General features: G+C 43.9%; 2 protein-coding genes and 2 non-coding genes across 7 annotated transcripts; 1 reads left to right on the forward strand and 3 right to left on the reverse strand.

The window, feature by feature from the left end:
• Nucleotides 1-86: 86 nt before the first annotated feature.
• On the reverse strand, nucleotides 87-16,996 carry LOC125904481 (polyadenylate-binding protein 1A-like). Of its 4 annotated transcripts, none has more exons than XM_049601902.1 (14): nucleotides 16,251-16,996; nucleotides 14,314-14,507; nucleotides 13,427-13,542; nucleotides 12,903-13,042; nucleotides 12,710-12,804; nucleotides 12,495-12,632; nucleotides 12,043-12,138; nucleotides 11,562-11,928; nucleotides 11,320-11,430; nucleotides 11,061-11,197; nucleotides 10,855-10,939; nucleotides 10,490-10,620; nucleotides 10,119-10,218; nucleotides 9,580-9,966 (listed from the first exon to the last, which is right to left on the reverse strand). In XM_049601902.1, exons 1-13 carry the CDS (start codon nucleotides 16,441-16,443, stop codon nucleotides 10,126-10,128), a joined length of 1,896 nt encoding a protein of 631 aa, XP_049457859.1. In that variant the 5' UTR covers nucleotides 16,444-16,996; the 3' UTR covers nucleotides 9,580-9,966; nucleotides 10,119-10,125. The 4 variants fall into 4 exon arrangements, with proteins under 4 accessions (XP_049457861.1, XP_049457860.1, XP_049457859.1 ...); XM_049601901.1 differs by having other exon boundaries at nucleotides 11,061-11,200; XM_049601904.1 differs by lacking the exons at nucleotides 9,580-9,966; nucleotides 10,119-10,218; nucleotides 10,490-10,620; ... (4 more) ...; nucleotides 12,043-12,138; nucleotides 12,495-12,632 and adding exons at nucleotides 87-191; nucleotides 306-401; nucleotides 752-799.
• On the reverse strand, nucleotides 498-633 carry LOC125905427 (small nucleolar RNA SNORA5). Its single transcript, XR_007451646.1, has one exon. It is a non-coding gene; the product is annotated as a small nucleolar RNA SNORA5 (small nucleolar RNA).
• Nucleotides 6,866-9,335, forward strand: LOC125904483 (type-4 ice-structuring protein LS-12-like). Its single transcript, XM_049601905.1, has 4 exons — nucleotides 6,866-6,976; nucleotides 8,397-8,465; nucleotides 8,556-8,664; nucleotides 9,022-9,335. Exons 2-4 carry the CDS (start codon nucleotides 8,417-8,419, stop codon nucleotides 9,233-9,235), a joined length of 372 nt encoding a protein of 123 aa, XP_049457862.1. The 5' UTR covers nucleotides 6,866-6,976; nucleotides 8,397-8,416; the 3' UTR covers nucleotides 9,236-9,335.
• On the reverse strand, nucleotides 12,241-12,376 carry LOC125905428 (small nucleolar RNA SNORA5). The gene has a single exon (XR_007451647.1). It is a non-coding gene; the product is annotated as a small nucleolar RNA SNORA5 (small nucleolar RNA).
• Nucleotides 16,997-17,422: the final 426 nt, after the last annotated feature.

Raw genomic sequence — 17,422 nt, forward strand, 5'->3', positions numbered from 1 at the left:
CACCCCAAAGCCGTCCGGGTCATCCTGGACAGAGGTGCGCCGTGGCTGAAAGGGAGATCTGGCTGCGGGGAGAGTTCCACCTGTTGAGCTCTCCAACCGCTTCACCATCCTGATGGACGAGGCCCCAGTTCACCCCGGCAAGAGAAGCAGACAAAGCCGAAACCTTTGCTGCGCCCGCCCTCCATCATGACCTGAGAGCAAGAAAGTTCAATGAAACTAATGAATGAATCTGGACCCCGACAAATGAAAGTAGTTTCTTAGTCATCCATTAATTACAGGAGATAAGTAAACTGCGGAGGTCCTACCTTAGCACTGGTTATGGTGCCAAATGGTGCAAACTCCTTTCGCAGGCGTTCATCGTCAATTCCGTCATCAAGGTTCTTCATGTACAAGTTGACACCCTGGAAATACAACAAAAGCAGTTTTTGAAAACACTACATATTAGGGAGGAATAATCCAATGCCGATGGACTGGAAAATGTTTAGGCTACTTTATGTATTTGTCTGTAACACATATTTATCCCCAGGATCCACAGTGAGAATTGTGGGGCCCATGAACTACAGAGTCACTGTTGCAGCCATTTTGGCCAGTACAACCTACTAAAGAGGGAGCACTGAATTTGACAAAGCTGCAGTCTTTCCATATACAGGACTAGACGATAGGACAGAAGGGAAAGTTTGGAAGCGGCCGTTGAACCATGAGAAAACATTTTGAACGATAACTTTTCGTGAATTTGAAAGAGGATATGGACCTGGTAGCGAGTCATGCGGTCTTGTTCTCGTCCGATCTCGTCCACTGCCTGTAGCAAACAAGAAACTGAGTCAAAACAGGGGCAGGAGACGGTGGACATTTCCAGGTGGTTGGTACAACTCTTACCTTCTGGGCGTCCTCGTGCCTCTCAAAGCTGACAAACCCGAAGCCTCGAGACTTTCCGGTGTCATCTGTCAAGACACAGATGCTCATGGCGTTTCCTGGACAACAGAGAGATTACCTTTAGAGACTACATTTTACCCCATAATGTTTAACTAAAGAGGATTAAACGCTGGATATGTATGTCTCTCTGACATAGGCCTACTTACTGCTATTCCACCTCCACTTGCGGCCGGCGGCAACACTCCCGCAGTCTCCGCTGTGTCTCCTCAACCTGCGGCTGGCGTCATCTCTCCTGCAACCACCGCTGTGTCTTCTTCACCAACGGCCGGCGTCTCCTCTCCTCCTGCCGCTGCTCCACCTCCTCCACCTGCGCCCAGTGCCGGTCGGACGGCTCGTCGCTCCACCACGGTGAACAGCCGCCACAAACGCTTGGTTCCCTCACGGTCGCTAACGTCACGTCAGTTAGGGGCAGAATGCTGATGGTAAACGTTAACAACCGTTGGCTTGTCAGTTGAAGGGTTTTTAAGTAAAAAATTATAAGATGAGCAAGTTAAAATGGCACAATGTCGACTTGTACTGGTATTAAAACTGTCATTCAAATTTGACACGACGATAAAAGCAAATAAACGTTACTTAGCTTCGCTTCTGGACCAGTAACACGTCGACTGGAGGGGGAAAAAAATTCTGTCGTTCGTCTTTTAGGCCTTTTCTTATACGTTACCGTCCAGTCCTCGAGTGTCTACTCCAGCTTCACCGTTGTTACAAAAAGAAAAAAACGATTTTTGTGTTATTTTTTTATGTTTTGAATTTTTTTCCTCTCCTCTCCTCCTGCCGCTGCTCCACCTCCTCCACCTGCGCCCAGTGCCGGTCGGACGGCTCGTCTCTCCACCACGGTGAACAGCCGCCACGGGATGCTGCAGGAGCAGTGGTTTGCAAGGGGGGTTACCCCCCTTTGTGGCCCAATTGTTGAAAAACGCCCGCTAAAGTGCCCTCTTGGCAGCCAAAATGCCCTCCTGGGAGCCAAAACACATGCTAAAGTGCCCTCCTGGGAGCCAAAACGTGCTCTAAAGTGCCCTCTTGGCAGCCAAAATGCCCTCCTGGGAGCTAAAACACGCGCTGAAGTGCCCTCCTGGGAGCCAAAACACATGCTAAAGTGCTCTCCTGGGAGCCAAAATGCCCTCCTGGGAGCCAAAACACGTGCTAAAGTGCCCTCTTGGCAGCCAAAATGTCCTCTCCTCCTGCGAGCCCACACGCATGCTAAAGTGCCCTCCTGGGAGCCAAAACACATGCTAAAGTGCTCTCCTGGGAGCCAAAATGCCCTCCTGGGAGCCAAAACGCGTGCTAAAGTGCCCTCTTGGCAGCCAAAATGTCCTCCTGGGAGCCAAAACGCGCGCTAAAGTGCCCTCCTGGGAGCCAAAGTATCCTCCTGGGAGCCAAAACGCATGCTAAAGTGCCCTCTTGGCAGCCAAAACACGCGCTAAAGTGCCCTCTTGGGAGCCAAAACATGTGCTAAAGTGCCCTCCTGGGAGCCAAAACGTGCGCTAAAGTGCCCTCTTGGCAGCCAAAATGCCCTCTTGGCAGCCAAAGTGCCCTCCTGGGAGCCAAAACACGCGCTAAAGTGCCCTCCTGGGAGCCAAAACACATGCTAAAGTGCTCTCCTAGGAGCCAAAATGCCCTTCTGGGAGCCAAAACGCGTACTAAAGCGCCCTCTTGGCAGCCAAAGTGCCCTCCTGGGAGCCAAAACACGCGCTAAAGTGCCCTCTTGGGAGCCAAAACATGTGCTAAAGTGCCCTCCTGGGAGCCAAAACACGCACTAAAGTGCCCTCTTGGCAGCCAAAGTGCCCTCCTGGGAGCCAAAACGCATGCTAAAGTGCCCTCGTGGGAGCCAAAACACGCGCTAAAGTGCCCTCCTGGGAGCCAAAACGTGCGCTAAAGTGCCCTCTTGGCAGCCAAAAAACACACTAAACTGCCCTCTTGGCTGGTTAAAACATGATAAACTGCCCTCTTGGCTGGTAAAAACATTGCTGTTGCAATGACTTTTATGTTGGGCCCTTTTTTGATCTATATTGAGCCAGAACTATATCTCACAGAACCAGTTTGGATTATCTGGAGCTAATATGGTGTTAAAATGCACTAGAATACAGGAAATGGCATCTACTTAATTGAAAATTTTCTGGGGGAGGACCCCCAGCCCCCCCCACAGATTTATTTCCTTCATACATCCATGTCTCTGTGTGTTCTTCACGGTCCAACGTTGAATCTACACAGTTCTCGTGGATGCTGATCCTAACTACAAACTAACTTGAGTAGTCTGTCTAGTTAGTCTGTTTTAAGGCTATATAATGTGCCATTTGTATAATATATAAACATGTCTAGTGTGCCCTCGAAAACACGCGGAACTTAGTGCCCTCTTCAGTGGCGAGAACGCGCTGTATGTGCCCTTTTTTTTCTTTTCACCCCTACCCTTCAAAAAGTCTGTGCACGCCAATGTGCAGGAGGTTGTCATCAGACGGTCGGGAGGGCTCCCCCTGGCCGGGCCACCACCTTCCAGTCCTGAACCGCCGTCCTCCACAGAGGCGGTGGAAGCTGAGCGTCCGGCAACCCGTCCAACTGGTCCACATACACCACCTCCTCACCCTCTTTTCCCCCCTACCACTTTAATCATTGGTGACAGCATAACCAGGGATATCCGCTTCATCAGTGCCATCACTCACTGCTTCCCTGGTGCCACAGTCCACTTCATACACAATAAACTTCTGGACATATTGCCCTCACTCCCCACTTCTGTCACAAAAATAGTTGTCCATGTTGGTTGCAACAACATGTCCCAGTCTGAGCGCACCCTAGCTGATTTTAATCTCCTTTTTAATGTTAAGGATTGTGGAAAGTCTGTTTTTATCAGTGGCCCTCTTCTCCCGTTTGGCTGCGGATCTGAACATTTTAGCCATATGCTCTACCTCCATACCCGGCTCCAGTCCACCTGCAATTCCCACAACATGGATTTTATAGACAATTTTAACCTGTTCTGGGACCGCGCTGAACTTTTTAGCAGAGATGGGATTCATCCAAGCCCACAAGGAAACCAAATGCTCCGATCAAACATTCAGTATGCAGTCCAATCATCCACACGTGCATGACAGTTTTCTGATTACACCCACACACCCGCTCTACCCCCGTCTTCCTCTCCTGCCTCTCAGACCACCATCTCCTGCGCCAGCTCCACCTGTTGCCCACCCCAGGTACTGCCACTCTCACCGGTCCATCTCCCCACTCAAACTGTTTATTCAGATAAAATTACTGGCATACCCTCTTTCATCTCCACTGTTATTTCCCACCACAAACCAACAGCACGTTCATCATCACGCCCTTCAGCCACTAATCATGACAACTTAATTCAAATACACCGTCAGTCTCTTCCACCCCTTGTTTTTAACAGTGACCCTGTGAATTTCGGCCTTTAAAATATCAGATCCCTAAATAATAAATCGTTTTTATGTCATGATTTTATTACTCGTAATAAATTGGACTTTTTTATTATAACTTAATCCTGGCTATCCCAAGAAGACTGCAGCCCTCAATTTTTTCCTCTGACTTTATGTTTTTGTACTAGCTTACCCTTAATACGGTAAGCTTTATCATTTGTACGACCAAACTGTTTTTACCACCTCCTCCTGCTGCAAAGTTTATGCAGCACTCAGGTCTGTGTCATCCTTGCATGCCTTGCATACCACAGCAGAGATGGCTCCACGTCTGAAGCTCTCTCTTTTTTCCACTTTTAGAGGATGGGTTTGAGGGATGTAAACAACCTAAGCTGTTTCCACAGGGGGAGTCCGGCCCAGCGGTGAACAGACTGCGGACAGAGAGAATACATTCCCACATCTGGTTTTGATCAACGCTTTATAGTCAAAATCTGACTTTTAAAACTCCAGTGCAGAGCTTTCCCTCGAGATGAAAAGAGTCTCACAGGATTGTCATCCAGATTTTATGAAACAGCTCGTGTTGTTTATGTCGCCTGCTCACATATTTCCCCCGTATTTCTATTTCCCCCCATGTTGAATTGTTTATGACTGACTGGGGTGGAATGGGAACAAGAATTAATGAATTTACAGCAGCTGTAAATATGGATCGGTCGCAATAACACCCCGCTGGATGTAAACCAGAGGCAGATGGATACATTCACATGAATGAGTGTTATAAGAACAGCTAGAGAATGTCTGTTCATTACATTAAAACTAATAAGTCTTAAATGTCAAAAGGAAAGGTTTTGTAGCCTATTTACTCTCAAACAGGAAACTGAACTCTTACTCTTAATTCAGTAATTACCTATTTGGGCAGACATAAATGCTCATAATTAATGTTTAAATATATCCACCTGAAACCTGGGGGAAAATAAAAGTTGGAATTTATTTCCTTTCTTTCTTTATTCTTTCTTTTTTACAAAAGTAATCAGGATGTAAGATACATATAAAGATTTTTTTTCTTTTTTATTTGCTTCTTATTGTTTCTTATTTATTTCAGTTTTATACCATGTCCCTTATAGTGGGTCTTTTCCACAAAAAATACATTTAATTACAGTAACGTACAGCACATTTACATAATTTTTTTTAAAATTAATTTTAATTACATTTATTTTATTAATTTTAATTTTATTTAATTCAATTTAATTTATTTTCATTTTTTCAAGAAATGTCATAAAGATATTGTGCGTGCTTTTAACTGGTTGTACATAATGTGTGTGGTTATGCATGTGTGTGTGTACACTAAAAATAATCTCGTTTAGCTCTTCCTTGAATCTGTATTAAATAGCAAAAACTTCAAAACTCAAGTTTACATGTTACTTCTTTTTTTAAGGTTATTTTTACACCTTTTTGTGCCTTTATTAGATGGGATAGGCTGAGAATGAGGGTGGGAGATGGAGGGGACGACATGCAGCAGAGGGCAGCAGGTCAGAATCAAGCCCATGGCCGCTGCAGGATTGACATGACCTTTGTACATGGGGTGCCCACTCTGCTTGGTGAGCTACTGGACAGCCCCATACATGGTACTTCTAATCCAAAATGGGCGCTGGGTGAGCTTTAAACATCCTGCTGTACCGCCTGGCTCTGGGTTTTTGTTTTGTTTTCTAAACTACGGAAGATGGTTAAAAATGACAAGAGGCAAGTCCCACCGTCCTCCACGAAGGACATGAGTTAAAATGTGTATTTTTAAAAGATTAAAATAAACATACACTTTTAAAATCTTAATATAATCTAGTTAAGACTCCACGGACATCCACTGAAAGAACAGAAATAATGTATCTTAAACATCTGATCACTTATCTTCCTCTGCCATACAATATGTTTTGGCCTTTCTCTGCTTTGTTGAAAAGACAGATGTGTTGTGTTGGTCACACCCTCATGTGTGTTACATCAAGAGTTCAGGATGTGCTTTACACAGCACATCAGGACTCAAACAGGCTGCATGCATGGTGTTTGGAATAAAGGCCTCAGTGTCGTGTCCCAGACAGAGGACAGATATGATTTACCAGGTCTCAGGAAGTACGTAACAGACATGTTAGCAGCTCTGTGAGTTGCGCTTGATGCTAACATGCTGATGTTCAGCCATCTTAGTTTAACATCCTAACGCTCGCTAATTAACACAAAGTGGAAAGGACAGCTGAGGCTGATGGGATGTCATTATGTTATTTCAGGTATTAACTGGACCGATATGTCATGGGATGATTAGTTTGATTGTAATTCATCCTGAGGGGGGCATGAATGTTGTTCCAAATTTCATGGCAAGCTATCCAACAGTTGTGTGGACATCACTGAAAACCATAAATCACCATCAACCAGTTTTCAGATAAACTCCAGCACACCATCTAACTTGCAAAAAAGACTTGTTGGAGTGTCAGCAGAGGGACTGATGGACTTTGGTTTCTTGCCCAGCTGGCAGACTGAGCTGGAATTCCCTCATTGGCGCAGTGATCCAATAATGTTTATTTTTTTCTTTATCTTGTCAAATCAGACTCACCCTACGACAACGCTGCATCACTGTGAGGGACTATAAGAAGAGTGAGTCCTACAGGAAGTCACTATCCAGCCCGAATTCTCCTGCATCACACGTGAGTCGAACTCTTCGTCTCTGTTTCTTACAGGCTTAAACTGCATTTGATACAGCAGCACAATTTCATGAATTCTTCTTGAATGTAAAACTGCCAGATTTATTGAGGGAGTTGATGTTGAATAATGGCAAAGGGAGAACTGAATATGAACAAAACACAAACCAACATGTAAGATTTTCTCTTGAAAATGGTGGTGTTCCTGAATCATATATATATGAATCTTATATATATACTAAGTTTTAAGTCATACTTTAATGTAAAGTTATGGCCTAATCTCTATCAATCTATTGTTTTTATTGTTATGGGGCAACAAAAAGCTCAGAAGAAGCCACAGGTGTAGATTTCATGGGGGACTCAGGGGGGACGTCCCCCTCAATATTGCATACATGTACATTTGTCCCCACCAGGGAAAACGTAAAAGTAGCAGAGGACTTTTATTTTGACAAAATTAAAGACATTCACACCATAAATTGATACATAAAATGCACAAATTGCTGGAAATTAAGTGTTTGATACTCAGAATTTTCTGGTGGAGGACCCTCATACTTCCCGTTTCACATATGTGCGGGGACATGAATCTACAACCTCAAGCCAAGTCCCCTCAGACTGAGCTACTGCCACCCTCAGTCATGTTAGTTTGAGAATCCTGTTCAGTTTTCTGCTTCTGAGTCAAAGCAGAGGTTCGTTTTTTGAAGGTTCACTTACTGGTGCTGTTGACACAGTGTCTCTGATAAGCCAGACAAACTTTCAAAGTTAATGTGTGGGAGTTTGGACAACAGTGTTGTAAGATATTCATTGATTACCTGATGATGAAAAAGCTGGGCTTGGATTCCTAGAAAATGTGAGAACTTTGATCAGTGAGTCATCTGAGTAAGCAACAGGAGGCTTTCTCACATTCAGCTTTGTGAAACATCCTAATGGCTTAAAATCATTTTGAATTAAAAAAGAAAAAACTGTCAAAGTTAAAGGGAAATTTCGGTTTATTTCAACCTGTCTCCTATCGTCCTAAATTTGTTTCAAGTGACTAGTGACATAAAAATAATAGTTAGCATGTCGTTTTCTATATGTTCTCTGACATTTATCCTAATGATATGAGGCGGTCTTTGTGGGGAAAAAGCTTGTTTAGTGGACTAACTTTGCACTTGAAGTATGCCCGTTCACTTACTTTAACAGGTCTGACGCTACTATGCACCCCAGCTGTATCTAGGCTAACGGCTAACATGCTAACTATTATCTTAATGTTAATAGTCACTTGAAACAAATTTAGGACGATAGGAGACAGGTTGAAATAAACCAAAATTTCCCTTTAAAGTTGAGCATGACGACAAAAATGGACGGTGCTTTCAGTCAGCGTGGGTATGATTATATATATTGAACATGTTAACATCAGGTTATACCTAATATTGGTTTGTCTTTGTAGGTCTTCTCCTCTCAGCAGCCATGAAATTCTCCCTCATTGTAGCGGCTGCCATGCTCGCTCTGGCACAAGGTATGACCTTCACACTATTATTTTTTAATTACAGTAGTAAATAAAACATACTTCGTCATTTACTTCTGTCTTTGTAAACACACCCGATAGCTGCTCCCAGCCTTGACGGGATACAGCTTCACCTGAAGCAGATCGGAGACAAGATGGTGGAGGCACTGACTGAGATTACCCAGAACAACAACCTGACGGACCAGGCTTAGTGAGTACAGTGACACCTTGACCTCCACGGATACAAATACTAATATTGCAGTATTTAGCAGTGAGTTGTTTTTTTTTTCCACACTTAAGTACATGTGAAGTAAAAGCAAATGATCAAAGTTTTTTTTTTTTGTTTTTTTTTTTTTATGTTTTTATTATGGATCCCCATTAGTCTTCCCAAAGTGAAGACTATTCTTCCTGGGGTCCAGAAAGGATACACTGATGTTTTGTAATTTGGGGCTATTCATAAAAGCACAAAGCCCCTCAGACACTTTGACTATCACTATCTTTACGAGCCCAGGACACATGATGCCAACTGATTTTTATATATGGTGGTTCATCATGTTGTACCCTACAGCACCTTGGGGCAGGGTAGCAAAACCCAGCTGGAACCTGTGGTCACTAAGATTGAGGAGCAGCTGAGGACTGTTGCCACTCACATGAAGGAGCAGATCCAGCCCCTGGCTGCCAACCTGCAGACTGACATCGAGTCTCACATGGGTAACTTCCAGAGGCAGATGGAGGCCATCATCCAGCAGCTGACAGGCCTGACCAAGGCCACTGACGACTAAACTAACGGTCTTTCCAAAAGATGCAACAGCCTAACATGTTTAGGTATACTGTTGATATTGTCCTCTCTGTCCCAAAGCACAACTAAAGTTTGAAACACAACTTCACTGTGTGTATTTCTTTTGTGTGAGTGTACGAGCCTATGAACTTCCACAGCAAAATCAGATTCCTGACATTCAGTTATGGTTTTTACTTTTGATGTGCCACCAAGACTTTCAGGGGCCCCATCTAACCTCCACTGTATAAACTGGGGGCACCATTGATGATCGTTGTATTTTGGACCACTTTACCATTGGAGTTCTGAATTATTTTTAAATGGCAGACACCAAAAACAGACACAAACTAATTATTTTATAAGTTTTATTCAAGCAAGCCAAGGTGAAGGGAAATTTCACAACAACAGGCTTCTGCAGCCAAAACATTCAAACATTTAAAAGGGATAAAATGGCAAAAAGGAATGCTCAAACTTTATGTTGTCACAGAACTCTAAAACCCCTCAAACGGGTCATTTTGTATTTTAACTTTTTCTCTTTTTTTGTGTGTTTTTTTCTTTTTAACTCAGCAAATCAGGCCTGCTGTTTCTGTTCATTATAGGCCTGGCTGGAGACTTGTTACCATCTGTATTTTTTTAATATATCATTTCACTTCTTTTTACTTTGTTTTGTGTATTTTCAATTTTTTCACTGTTAAATTCTTTTGTCCATCGGTGAAGCTAGTCTCGAGGTTCCCCACTCTGTGAAAACAACATGAAAGTACAATCAGTGATACTGATTACTATTGTATATGTTTATGGTGGGGACAGTTCACAACCAACAGTTATACACACAGCTAGTAGGACGTTTAAGTGTGTGGCAGCTGTCCTCAGCTCTGGAGAACTAGTAATACCTTATGTTTAGACACTCGGGACACCAGCTGAATTTGTCACAGTCTTCTGAGCGGCCTCCTTTGCCTGGTGGGCCTGGAGCACAGCCACCGCCTCATCCACCTGCAAAGATTAAGTCGCTGAATGTTAGCAACACCACAACATCATGGTGGGATCTCAAAAGTGCTCTGCTTCCACAAGATCCACCTTTCTGTAGTTTGAAAATGACTGCCGACTAGTGAAGACTGCACTAAAACACATCCTTTGGTGGAACATTTATATCAGGAACAGAGAGTGCTCTCTGCTTCTCTCTGCCATTTTAATATTAAGTCCCGGTGAACTCAGAGAAACAACCACAGGGATGTTGTTAATATTAATGAACTTAAGTACTTACCTTTGAGCGGAGAGACTCTGGGGACTCCAGCATGTGGAGCAGCTCTGAGTTGTCAATTTCCAGCAACATGCCAGTGATCTTCCCTGCCAGGCTTGGGTGCATGGCCTGGATCAGTGGGAACAGACGCTCACCTGCAGGAGTGACAGATACAGAGGATTTAATACAGAAAGGAATTATCACTTATTGAGGGCCAGTTACTGAGACAACACCATGTCAATACATGTTACATACAATGTACAGCTCACATAGTATAGTGGGGGGATGTTTTTCTTAGTCGGGGACAGAGTTAGCACATTTTGACTGTATGAAGGCAGAACAAATGCTAATATGGTAAGTGGTCATGGAGAGTTGTTGCTGACACTTACCCAGCATCTGCTTCTGTTCCTGTGGTGGAGCAGCGGCCAGCATGGAGGCCGTCAGAGGCTCCTGTCCCTGAACATGAACAGCAGGCTGAGGGGTGAGACACAGGGAATTAAAAGTCAATCAGTTTCATATTTTTCTGTCATGTGGTGGGCAGAAAAGGTCAGTAGGTCTGGTCTAACAACAACAAAAAAAAAATGTGCGTCCCTACCTGCTGCATGGGGACTTGTGGCTGGGCGGGCATGTGCTGCTGGGGATTGCGGACTCCTGCGGCATATTTGTACTGAGGGACTCCACGCACAGGGGCGCTGGCTGCTGCGGTGGCTGGTCGGGGGCCCATGGTCTGGGCTGCTGCAAGAGGAGCCAACAGGCAGACAAACATAAACACAAAGACACAAATAGCAGCTGAACAGATGAACTGCATTTGATGTCCAGCTAGACAGACTACTGATTGAGTTTAGGTGACTGACCGACGCGCTGGGCAGACATCATACGGGGCACCTGGGAGGCCGGCCGCATGGCACCAAAGGTCTGAGGGCGTGGTGCTGAGGGACGCATAGCACCTGGCATGTTCTGGAAGTCTGTGAACACACAAAAACACAGGGGCCTCATGTACAAGTAGAGATGTCTGTTTTTGTTTCACTGTGTCTTGACATGCTTTTAAAATGACAACAACGATGGAAGGACAGTTTAAAAGGGGCGAGATACTCACGCTGTGGTCGGACACCTTGGGTGGCCCAGCGTGGGCTCGGGCGGAGCTGGGCCATCTGCCCAGCAGCTGGGTAGTAAGCAGCACGGTTCTGGGCCTGAGGTATGGCTGCCATGAAGTACCCAGAGGGTGGGGCTGGTTGGTAGGGATTGATGACTGGGTTTGGCACTGCACGCACACTGGCCATGCGCTGCATGTACTGGTTGGTCAGGTGGGCTTGACGCTCCTCTTTCCGCTGGGCCAGGGCCACATACAATGGCTTGGTGGCTACTATGCGTCCGTTCATTTCCGTCACTGCTTTGGTGGCCTCCTCTGGGGAAGAGAAGCAGACAAAGCCGAAACCTTTGCTGCGCCCGCCCTCCATCATGACCTGAGAGCAAGAAAGTTCAGTGAAACTAATGAATGAATCTGGACCCCAACAACTGAAAGTAGTTTCTTAGCCGTCCATTAATTACAGGAGATAAGTAAACTGCTGAGGTCCTACCTTAGCACTGGTTATGGTGCCAAATGGTGCGAACTCCTTTCGCAGGCGTTCATCGTCAATTCCGTCATCAAGATTCTTCACGTACAAGTTGACACCCTGGAAATACAACAAAACTAGTTTTTGAAAACACTACATATTAGGCAGGAATAATCCAATGCCGATGGACTGGAAAACGTTCCTTTATTGTTTACTTCATGTATTTGTCTGTAACACATATCTATCCCCAGGATCCACAGTGAGAATTGTGGGGCCCATGAACTACAGAGTCACTGTTGCAGCCATTTTGGCCAGTGCAACCTACTAAAGAGGGAGCACTGAATTTGACAAAGCTGCAGTCTTTCCATATACAGGACTAGACGATAGGACAGAAGGGAAAGTTTGGAGGCGGCCGTTGAACCATGAGAAAATATTTTGAACAATAACTTTTTGTGAATGTGAAAGAGGATATGGACCTGGTAGCGAGTCATGCGGTCTTGTTTCATTTGCTCAAATTTACGCTTCAGCTCCGTCTGTCGCTCCACCTTCTTCTGGGCACGGCCGACATAGATGAGCTTGCCGTTGAACTCCTTCCCATTCATCTCGTCCACTGCCTGTAGCAAACAAGAAACTGAGTCAAAACAGGGGCAGGAGACAGTGGACATTTCCAGGTGGTTGGTACAACTCTTACCTTCTGGGCGTCCTCGTGCCTCTCAAAGCTGACAAACCCGAAGCCTCGAGACTTTCCGGTGTCATCTGTCATGACACGGATGCTCATGGCGTTTCCTGGACAACAGAGAGATTACCTTTAGAGACTACATTTTACCCCATAATGTTTAACTAAAGAGGATTAAACACTGAATATGTATGTCTCTTTGACTGACCGTATTTACTGAAGACTTCCCTCAGCTTCTCATCATCCATGTCCTCACCAAAGTTTTTAACGTAGACATTTGTGAACTCCTTAGCTCGGGCACCCAGCTCAGCCTCGCGCTCTTTGCGAGATTTGAAGCGACCCACAAATCTGTGTTGAAACAGACATTTTGTAAAAAATTTGATACACATTAACTACATTACTTATAAGAATAATAAAACATTCTGCTCATCACAACTGTTAAGCCAATTGTGTATGTTTAGTAAACTGTATGAGCCTATTCTAAGTGTTATTACACACTGTGGTATTATGCGAGGTACGCACATAATAGGGCATGTCTTCATTTGCTACAAATTTATTTATTCAGTCATCTTTGCAAAGCAAAACTGATTGAATCTGTTAAAAGTGCTCAAGCATCACTTTGCAACCCTCCATCACACCAAGTGCAGTATTAATTGACAAAAAAGGAGTATTTTTTCCCCATTTCACACATTAGTATGCACCAAAGTTTAACTAGTTAAAACATTCACTTACACTTTTCGGTCATTGAGCAGCATGCCATTCATTTTCTCAATGGCTCGTTCGGCTGCCTCCTGAGTCTCAAAATGCACAAAGCCGTAGCCTTTAGAGCCATTCTCGTCACAAACCACCTTAGAGAAAGAAAACACATGCTGCTTTTAAGCCACACACACACACACATGCAGCATATTAAACCTGTACTGTGTTGCATCACACCTGAAACATTAGTCTCCTCTCTGAAACAGACTTTCTATTGTGACGTTCCTTGTATAGGGAATAAATCTAGAATTTCCTCAACTCTGACTGTTAACCCTCTCTGCTTGGCGCTTTTGCTATACTGTTCCCAACATGGCGGCTGGGTCACATAGTTCTCATTTTAAAGCTTTACACTTCACTAAAATATGTTTTTGCAAACATTTGAGGCGAGACACAGGCGATGCAGTAACGGAACGCTACCTTCTTTGACAGTGTGACCACAGTTCAGTTAGTGATTGACATGATTGACACCTACTTTAGAGACTCCTCTGCGCATATTGGTTATTTTCCATTTGCCATAGTGGATTCTAGCAAATGCCACTGGAGGCAAAGAAGAAGAAGGAGGGAGAATTTTTAAACAGACTATGTCTAATATAATAGTCTGTGGATGTAGTGACAATTTCAGCCGATATGACAATAATTTATGTTCATTAAAGTTACTAACTGTCGCTTTGAGGCTACAGGGCAACAGACAAAGGGAGCAGGTATTTCACATCTCTGTAGTGCAAACAACTCTAGGACATTTACAAACCACACACATGCAAATGACACCTAAACTCACAATGCTATACCATAACAATGACGGCTGACCATCCCCCCAGTTTCACGTTAGATACAAGAAGGGGAGTCGGCCACTAGTCTTTTACCTTGCATGACAGGATGTTGCCAAAAGCAGAGAAGGTGTCGTATAGAGCCTTGTTGTCGATGGACTTGTCCAGATTCTTGATGAAGATGTTTCCCACACCACTCTTTCTCAGTGAGGGATCACGCTGTGACCACATAATGCGCACAGGCCGCCCCTTGATCACGTCAAAGTTCATTGTGTCCAGCGCACGCTCGGCTGAGGGGAGGAACACAGGAGCAGGGGTTAGATCAGTTAATATAAGCATTTAGTATTATCATCCAGTAAGTGCTGGATTTGACAGTCTAGAGGGGGTTTCTAGTCCCTCACATATAATGATTCAAAATTTTACCCAAGCTATTTCTAAAGAAAAAGATGGCCAATAGTTTTAGCACCGTGCTGTCATGGTGGTAAAACATTTGCATCTGTACAACGTGTCACCTTCCTTTGAGTCCTTTGCTCCAGGGCAGCTTGATAGTGGGTGTTGCTGCATTTATCTGGCCTAATTCCCTTGTCTAAAAGTTCAAACGAGGCCTTTCTCAAGTAGTAAGCACAACTGCATTAGCAATCTCTCTGGCAGCTTGCCAACTTAGACATGTATACATTTTAAAAAGTTTACTTAATCTCAGTAACACAAAAATAACGGCAGTTTGGTCACTACAGATTCATCTGATTATTATGTCCTTACACTATTTTACTTGTTTTTAGTTGTCAGTTTTATATACAAATGTCCAAAGAGTTCACCACAGTTCCTCAGAGCCTTAGTTGACAGATTCATATTCTTTGTCTTGTTTCAGAAAAACACAAATTATTCAGCTCACTATCATAAAAGATTAGAACAACCAGCAAATAGTCACATTTGGTGATTTTTTCTTCACTTGAAAAGTGTGACTTAATCATTAATCTCAGTGTCATCAGTCAGCCCATAACCTAATTGACTAATTGTTACAGCTCTAATAATAATCTTCGATGCCCTCTGTCACTGGACCATTTTAATTACCAGCAGCATTGTTAATGAGTATAAATCAAATACAATTTAAAGAAATAACGGATGATAAACAGTTCACAAAAAACAGTGTTAGGCGGGGTCAGCCAATACCTGACATCATAGAAACTGTCCGAATTTTGCTGTTGCCCTCATACTATCAAAACTACCTCTGTATTATCTCTCATCTTATGAAGCCACCATTGTTTTATGGTTTCCTGTGTATAGAGGATTTTGCACCAATGTTGCGGAGTACTTTTATCAGAAAAGAGGACATCCCTATGTAGTTACTTTTCCAGTGGAAAAAAAGGACCATATCCCATAATATACTCACTACCAGGATAGAAAATGACATGCACCATGACAGATGATTTGATCTGCAGGCCCCATCCTTTATACTTGGCATATTATCTAGCTATTATCTCAGTAAAAACTCAGAAACACACCCAAGAAAATCAGAAGGCAAAAGCAGACTTATATTCTTATCAATGAAATGCAGAAAATGTTTTGTGCAGGGTCAGTATTTGGCTACTTGAGCATGCAGGGGTGACATATTCTAACACTTTTTTTATGGGATTGACCTATTTTTTTTCCCTTTAAAAGATAGAGAGGAATGTTCATGTAGCATGGCTGACTGGCCAGCATTCTGGGGAGGTTTAATTAGATGGTCGTTTCAGCACTTTGGGCTGAACAGTTGGGGTGTTGTCCTGACAGGACAGAGATAAAGAAGCACTGAGTATTCAGCTGGCAGCTAACAGTCAACTGCTACATGACTGGGGTGGGCAGGGCAGGGCGGACGTGGTGCTTTTCTGCTACGCCACTGCTGGGAGGTTCAACTGAGGAGAGACCCTACCGACAACATGTCGGCCGCAGTCACGTGTAGTGGAAAGACGCTAGCTTTCACTTGTCAGCGCCTGTCATTCTTACACAAACGTTTATTTGATACATTTTAATCGGTATTTTAAGAAATTACCTACCGTCTGCTGGCTGTTGGAAGTTGACATAGGCGTATCCGAGGGAACGCCGGGTGATCATGTCCCTACAGACCCGGATCGACAGGATAGCTCCGGCTGGGCTGAATTTCTCGTAAAGCATGGCCTCGGTCACATCTTGATGCAGATCCCCGACGTACAGGGAGGCCATGGGGTAACTGGGAGCACTGGGGTTCATCGTCGTTGTCCGCGGAAGCTAGCAAAGTACTCGGACGAAGCCTGATTTTAACGAAAAAAGTTTTCGGCGACAGTACAAACGCTTGGTTCCCTCACGGTCGCTAACGTCACGTCAGTTAGGGGCAGAATGCTGATGGTAAACGTTAACAACCGTTGGCTTGTCAGTTGAAGGGTTTTTAAGTAAAAAATTATAAGATGAGCAAGTTAAAATGGCACAATGTCGACTTGTACTGGTATTAAAACTGTCATTCAAATTTGACACGACGATAAAAGCAAATAAACGTTACTTAGCTTCGCTTCTGGACCAGTAACACGTCGACTGGGGGGAAAAAAAATTGTCTTTCGTCTTTAACGTTAGGTAGCCCTTTCTTATACGTTACCGTCCAGTCCTCGAGTGTCTAATCCAGCTTCACCGTTGTTACAAAAAGAAAAAAACGATTTTTGTGTTATTTTTTTATGTTTTGAATTTTTTTTGTATTTTTATTTTTTTATAGAATGTGTGCCGAGCGAGCTCAGGGCACACGCGCACTCACACAGCACTGGCAGCCGGGGTTGAGGGGGAGGAAACGGTTGGAAAGTTGTCTATATATACTGGTGGTCGCGTCATCGAAACGGACCAATCATCTTCCAGTATAGTTGAAAAAAAGTCAACAAAGGGGCGTTGACCACAACTGTACGCATGATGATGAAATCATGTAAAAACGTCTTGTCAGAGCCTATTGACTTATTGTGTTGGCCACAATAGTCAATTGTTTAGTGGTGCTGTATGGGGATGACGTGAATTCGTCCGCAGTGGTTAGGATCTACATGCTGCCCATATTCACACAACCACCCCTGCTGCTAAAGTGCCAGTACAGCACTGGGAAAGTCATGGGGCTGGTCATGCCTGTGGTATGGCATTTTATTGCAACACAATGCCTGACATTTGATACGAGTGTAAGGACATTTAGCAAATATAATATGTAGGAATGAATCACATA

This window comes from Epinephelus fuscoguttatus, linkage group LG17, assembly GCF_011397635.1.
Source record: "Epinephelus fuscoguttatus linkage group LG17, E.fuscoguttatus.final_Chr_v1".
Classification (NCBI taxonomy): Eukaryota; Metazoa; Chordata; class Actinopteri; order Perciformes; family Serranidae; genus Epinephelus; species Epinephelus fuscoguttatus.